Here is a 6,499-nt window from a genome sequence, read left to right on the forward strand (position 1 = left end):
AGCTTTACATATATTACTTTATTTTGAATGGTATAAGGGTGTGTTTGCATATCATGGTTATCTGTCGAATACATGTCTTTGGTTGTTTGTGCATAATACATCAGATAGTGCAAATATCATATTACAGGTAATAAGTGTGATACATGGATATAATCGGTGGAATGGAGCTACACAGAAAACATGATAAAGTATTTATAATAGTCTCAAGGGTGTTTTCAAACTTTGCTCCTATAATTCACCGTCAGCATTGTTTGTGTCTAATACAATCTGTGTGTCAGTTTCCTCTGGTCAGTTATCGCTGTGCGGTCTGGATCAGTGTGAGGTGGCACGCTTTACACAGGATCTGCCCGTCCAGAGGGTGGCAGCCGTGTTGATTGGGCTCTGGAGAGAGAAGCACCCCACACACCTGAAAGAGAGAGAGCGTAAGAGCGTGTGTAAGTGTGTCCCTTCATCACACAGTGTCTTTACACGCTCGGCTCAAACACGGACTCATACACACAATGACAAACTGACTGAAGCACCTCAAATAACATAATGATTCATATACATTGTTACATTCAAATGCATTATTGTGGCCGATGAGTAAAGCATTGATCACACAGTATAAGGTGTTTTCTATATTATTGAACACAAGCCTGTCATTGGCCAACAGATCACAGCAATCCATTTTGCAATTGTATTTCATAAATCTGAGATATTTGTATTATAAGGGCTTTTCTAATGTCTGCATCAGACGGAAAACTGGAATTGCGCACGGTCCATCTGTTTCTGGACCTCGTCTTGTGCTGTCAGCTGATGGTTTGTGTCTGTACAGCTGGAGTTGCCCTTACTGCCCCCTGCTAAAAACAGCTGGTTCATCAAACTTGAATTGCTTAGATGGTAGGAATATTCCTGTAATGGGCAGTTCAACCAAAAATGGAAATTCTGTCATCATTTCCTCACCCTCATGTCATCCCAGATGTGTGTGACTTTCTTTTTTCTGCAGAACACAAATGAAGATTTTAAGAAGAATATTTCAGCTCTGTAGGTCCATACAATGCAAGAGAATGGTGACCAGAACGTTGAAGCTCCATAAAGCACATAAAAGCAGCATAAAAGTAATCCATAAGTCTCTGGTCACCAGTGGTTTAATCCATGTCTTCAGAAGTGATCTGATAGGTATCTTTTTATTGAAAATCTACACTTTCACTTTCACATTCAGCCACCTACTGGTCAAAGGTGGACGTTGATAGTAAAAAATGACTTAAATATTGATCTGCTTCTCATTCACATCTATTATATCACTTCTGAAGACATGGATTAAACCACCGGAGTCTTATGATTACTTTTATGCTGCATTTGTGCTTTATGGAGCTTCAAAGTTCTAGTCACCATTCACTTGCATTGTATGAACCTACAGAGCTGAAATATTCTTCTATAAATCTTAATTTGTGTTCTGCAAAAGAAAGGAAGTCAAACACACATCTGGGACAGCATGAGGGTGAGTAAATGATGACAGAATTTTCACTTTGGGGTGAACTGTCCCTTTAATACTGCCCGGGCACATCCTTAATTGCGTTTATTTCTTTACGCATATTTATAATAGAATGAATCGCACTGAATGAACACGTTAAATAGACAGTCCTAATGTTTACATATTTAAATAGGGTTAGGATTGATGCTTTTATCTAAAGCGGCTTACAGTGTATTTAAGCAATGATCCGTTTATGAGTTCATCTGGGATCGAACCCTGTTCTAGCTGTTGCAAGCGCCATGTTCTGCCAGTTGAGCTACAGGAACCCTTTGCTTGTACATTTCATGTTTGATTATTTTAGCAAGCACCTCACAGAGAAACAAAGTCTGAATGAATGTGCTTACCTCACAGCGATAACAGTCCTCGTGATAGGAGTGCCCCAAACACTCCACAGTAAAACTGTCTGTCCCATCGTCTCGCGGGATAATCAGCTCTCTACACACACTACACTGAGGCGCGTATTTCCTACAGGAAACAAAACAATCCATGTAAAAGTGTGTGTCATGCCAGAAACATACTCCACCAACTCATTGCAGGCGTGCCGTCCCGTTGTAAATAACATGTGCGCATGTGCAGTAACCGCCCTGAGCCACAAGGGGGAGACAGAGTTTCCTTTAAATGACTTTAATCCACAGGCGTTATTATTTAGGCAGTTGCTATGAACATGTTCACTAACTTGCTTAGCAAGATTCTTTACAAACTGTTGTGAAATTAAGCTTGAGTAGCCTGAAGTGTAGCATTCACGTACTTTTAGAGAATATTTCAAGCTATTGACTGAATGCTTTTATATGTGTCATTCTTCTTATACACTATAAGAATAGAAACACATTGTGTCATTATCTAAGTTCATATTTAAGGGTGTGTTCACACTTGTAGTTCGGTTTGGGTCTCTTGGTCTGAAGAGAATGGCACATTTAGTCCTGGTTCGTTTCACGTCCACACTGGCATTTTTAACATTGAACCTAAAGATACGAAATAAAAGGCATCAGGAAAAGTTCATAACCTGATTGGACAGCTTTTATGATGTATATTTTGCGACGTAACTTGCTGAAGATCGAAAACAATGCTGCTGCTGGGCGAAATGCGCTCATTGGACGTATATATGTATATATTGTGGTATATTTACCAGCTGAGAGCAAACGAAGAGTTAATAAAATGTGTAAAGGAGTCACAACAGCGGCAGTAATTCCTCCGTTACACACACAAATGAAGATCTGCTGCGAGGACGTCTGACGGGCGGTTCTGACGCCTGTCCCGAACTGTAATGGGCAACATCGCTCCTATGATGAGAAGAACCAGGTGTGCTTGAGGTCAGAATTAGGTCAATTACTTCCTGTTATTGGTCCGTTTAGACGTCTTTGGCCCATGTTGCGTTCATATATCAATCGAATCGCATCAGAGCTTGTTTGGAGCGCACCAAGGTTCAGATGGCCGCGTTCACACGTGTTCAAACAGAGCAATCACAGTTCATGTTAATCGAGCCAAGAGTGAACACCCCCTTATTCACACTGGGAGTACCTGTAGTAGTCCTGTAGGCAGTACACCTCACCAACTTCCCCCTGTGCAAACTTCTGCTCTCCGATTGGCTGTCGGCACGTTGTGCACACAAAGCATGGCGGGTGATAGGCTCGTTCCAGAGCGCGGATCACATGATCTTTAATGACATCACCACACGCCCAGCACGGCTCCAGACTGGCCTGTCATATACAGCAGTTCATCAGAGCTCATTATAATGTAGATCAGTATTTGTTGAGTAAATGACAGAATGATCTTTTGGGGTGAAGTGCCCCTTTAAGATCACGTTTATAAACGGGTCACCTGATAGCAGTCCTCACACAGGGGAATACCCGACTTGTTGTAGTACATTTTAGCGGCCAGCAGCATGTGACACTGTCTGCACTGAAAACACGCTTCATGGTAAGTGCGGTTCAGGGCGTCGATCGCGGGCTCGGACAGTGCAACCGGCTTACGACAAAATCCACAAACATCTGAGGCACACAAACAAACATTAACACTTGCTTAAAGACAGTAATTCAGTTAATATCGCTAAAGCTCTGAGCTCACCGCTGCTTTGAGGCGCTGCGGCCATCACAGGACCGCCTGCATTAGTCACCTGGAGGGGTTATATTTAATATGATCATTCAACATGTTCACAAATAAAACACAAATCAGCCTGCAAGATAAATATTGATGATCAAACCTGGACTTCTGGTGGTCCGGGGTTTGGGTAGGGGTCTCGGGGATCTCGGGGGTCACAGGGGTCATGTTTAGGAGGCAGGACAGGGATGTTGTCAGGGGCAGAAGGAGGTGGAGGGTAACTGCTATCAACTAGTAACAGATTACAAAAAACAATGCAAGAAACATCTTTTTTTAATGGTTAATTCTACTAAAGGCCATAATATAATGTGTTGCTAAGTCTCGTGCAGCCCAGTTTTCTTCGGCGTTCGTCTGGGGCGAGAGGAAGCGGTGAGGGGTTTCACCTGAGATCAATTGCTGGTATTTGCTTCTTTGTTCACAGTGAGAGACGTGGAGAGGCGAGAACATGTCAGAGAAATTATTTTGCACCATCCCTACATTGTGACGGCAAGAGGCGGTCCCTGTATCCTTGGCAACGGTAGTTCTGGAGAGGGAGGAGCTCGGACCGGAGGTGAATCTAAAAGCCAATCAGTTCACCCTGGTCCCCTGTGGAGATCACCTCTTGCCGTCGTAGCATACGGAGGTTACCTGCAAAATAATGAGTCTGCCGTCTCTCACTGTGAACAAACAGCAACTACCAGCAATGGATCTCAGGTGAAACCCTCACCGCTTCCTCTCGCCCCACACCTCAACAGTTTCATTAACTTGAAGTTTCTCTTCAAACTGTTGCTCCGCCATGACAGGAGATGACCGTAGAGAAACCTGACCGTAGAAGAAGACGGTTTACGCTGATGTCCCCCAGCGGCCTCTAGTGGCGCTGCAGAGAATGCAGCTTGTGTGTAACTTTATACACAGCTACAAGCGATTGCCTTGATGTCTATGAGTAGCGTGTGTCATTACCGTCTGGACTGCGCTTGTCAGTGTGGCGTGTTGTGTTGTCCGGCCTGTAGGAGGCAGAGACGGGCACTGCAGTGGGTGTTGTTTGAGTGTAAGTGGGGCGTGACTGGGCATACAGGGGGCTCACGGGGGCAGGAGCGGAGCTCTGTACGTCCTGTGATGGGGCAGATGCGCATGAGGAGGTTCTGCGCAGCGGTACTGCGGTCTGCTGCAGGTCTCGGGTCGGGCTGCTGTGCATGTGAGGCGTCGGCGTGACGGTCGCTTTGAATGGAGACACTAGCGTGATGAAAACAGACGAAACCATCCGCTTCTGAGGAGTAGCAGACGCCATGATGCTGAAACACATTAAGATGAGTGAAATATAAGTGTTCCATTGACAGTTTGACTTCCTGAAGATTGTAAATACTGTGGCTGCTTCCTGATCATTCATGTTTGTTTCAGCAGACCGACATTTTAACTTCTGACTCAATTATTGTCCTCAATTTGGGGCGGAACTATCTGTTTGATTGGCCAATGGAAGATGGGGGGAGTGTTTAGGATATCTGTTTTTGCGATTCCACTTGGTGGCGCTAAAACGACCTACTGCAGCTTTAATTCAAAAGTAGAATAAAACAGACTTTAACACAGAATAATGTGCAAGAGATCGAGAGGTTTGTGTCTGATCATTTGAGAGCATGGATCGAGTTTGAATGAGACATACGAGGGAAACTACAGCAAACGACACAATCCACACACAGCACAAGAAAACACGTTTGCATTCACACCTACGATATGTGCCGGGCGTGTCTGATCAAGTCTGATGTCTTAAGTTCACCTGAATGACGCTGCACAATGTTTAATTACCCAGTAAAATCCCAATGAATGCAGTTTATATAATATATCATCAGATCAAATCTGTCAAATAATCTCAGATCAGCAGCAGAACTTTAACCTGGTTAGTGTCCGTCAACACTGATACACACACACACACTCACTCACACACACACACACACACACACACACACACACACACACACACTCACACACACACACACACACACACTCACACACACTCACTCACACACACACACACTCTCTCACACTCTCTCACACACACTCACACACACACACACTCACACACACACACTCACACACACACACACACACACACACACACACACACACACACACACACACACACACACACACACACACACACACACACACTCACACACACTCACTCACACACACACACACTCACTCACACACACACACACTCTCTCACACACACACACACTCTCTCACACACACACACACACACACACACACTGGTGTTAGTATCTGCTGTGGAGAAATCACTGACATGTGTTTGATAATGTCTCTTTTCTTTCTCTCTGAGTGCACACATACCTGAAGAACAGATCAGAGGAGTCGTTCACTCTGTCCTTCCTCTCTTCCACTGCTCTCCTCACGATCTGTACTGCTGTAGATGCAGAAAGAAAGACAGAAGAGAGAAACAGACAGACAGAAAGTTGTAGCAGTAAGAATCGAGGCCACTCCTTTTCCTCTCTCGTTCCCTCCCCCTCCTGTCTGTCTCTCTCTCTCTCTCTGTCTGTCTCTCTGTGTTGAGTTTCAGATCAGAGGAGGTGAAGAGTTAAACAGTTAATGACAAAGCGCTGTAAAACGTATGACACACACACTCACACACACACACACAACACACACACACACAAGTACACACAGGCAGTCATGCATGCCTGCAAACACAAAGGCATGTAGTCACTTGGACACACACACACACACACACTTTTCCTCTGCTTTATCGTACAGAGGCAACAGGATGTGACTGAACCTGCCTTTGCCAGCTCAACTCCCCGTCTTCTCTCTCTCTCTCTCTCTCTGTCTGTCTCTCATTGTTGTGTTATTTTCTCTACCTCCCTCAGTGTGTCTCTTCCCCACCCCCACAATCAGTCT

At 44.6% G+C, this 6,499-nt stretch overlaps 1 protein-coding gene across 2 annotated transcripts; it reads right to left on the reverse strand.

Moving 5' to 3' along the window:
• Positions 1-4: 4 nt before the first annotated feature.
• On the reverse strand, positions 5-6,112 carry LOC127639329 (filamin-binding LIM protein 1-like). Of its 2 annotated transcripts, XM_052121260.1 has the most exons (8): positions 5,936-6,112; positions 4,550-4,881; positions 3,714-3,841; positions 3,578-3,626; positions 3,332-3,501; positions 3,032-3,210; positions 1,858-1,978; positions 5-406 (listed from the first exon to the last, which is right to left on the reverse strand). In XM_052121260.1, exons 2-8 carry the CDS (start codon positions 4,875-4,877, stop codon positions 293-295), a joined length of 1,089 nt encoding a protein of 362 aa, XP_051977220.1. In that variant the 5' UTR covers positions 4,878-4,881; positions 5,936-6,112; the 3' UTR covers positions 5-292. The 2 variants fall into 2 exon arrangements, with proteins under 2 accessions (XP_051977220.1, XP_051977221.1); XM_052121261.1 differs by lacking the exon at positions 5,936-6,112 and having other exon boundaries at positions 4,550-4,892.
• Positions 6,113-6,499: the final 387 nt, after the last annotated feature.

This window comes from Xyrauchen texanus, chromosome 48 (genome assembly GCF_025860055.1).
Source record: "Xyrauchen texanus isolate HMW12.3.18 chromosome 48, RBS_HiC_50CHRs, whole genome shotgun sequence".
NCBI classification, from domain to species: Eukaryota; Metazoa; Chordata; class Actinopteri; order Cypriniformes; family Catostomidae; genus Xyrauchen; species Xyrauchen texanus.

Excerpts from the sequence above, each read along its gene's own strand:
- LOC127639329 (XM_052121261.1), bottom strand. The coding sequence starts at position 4,892 with ATGTGTTTCAGCATCATGGCGTCTGCTACTCCTCAGAAGCGGATGGTT. Across the intron at positions 3,627-3,713 it reads CCGGACCACCAGAAGTCCAG|GTGACTAATGCAGGCGGTCC; the intron begins GTTTGATCATCA and ends TAACCCCTCCAG. Across the intron at positions 407-1,857 it reads AGGACTGTTATCGCTGTGAG|GTGTGTGGGGTGCTTCTCTC; the intron begins GTAAGCACATTC and ends TCTCTCTTTCAG.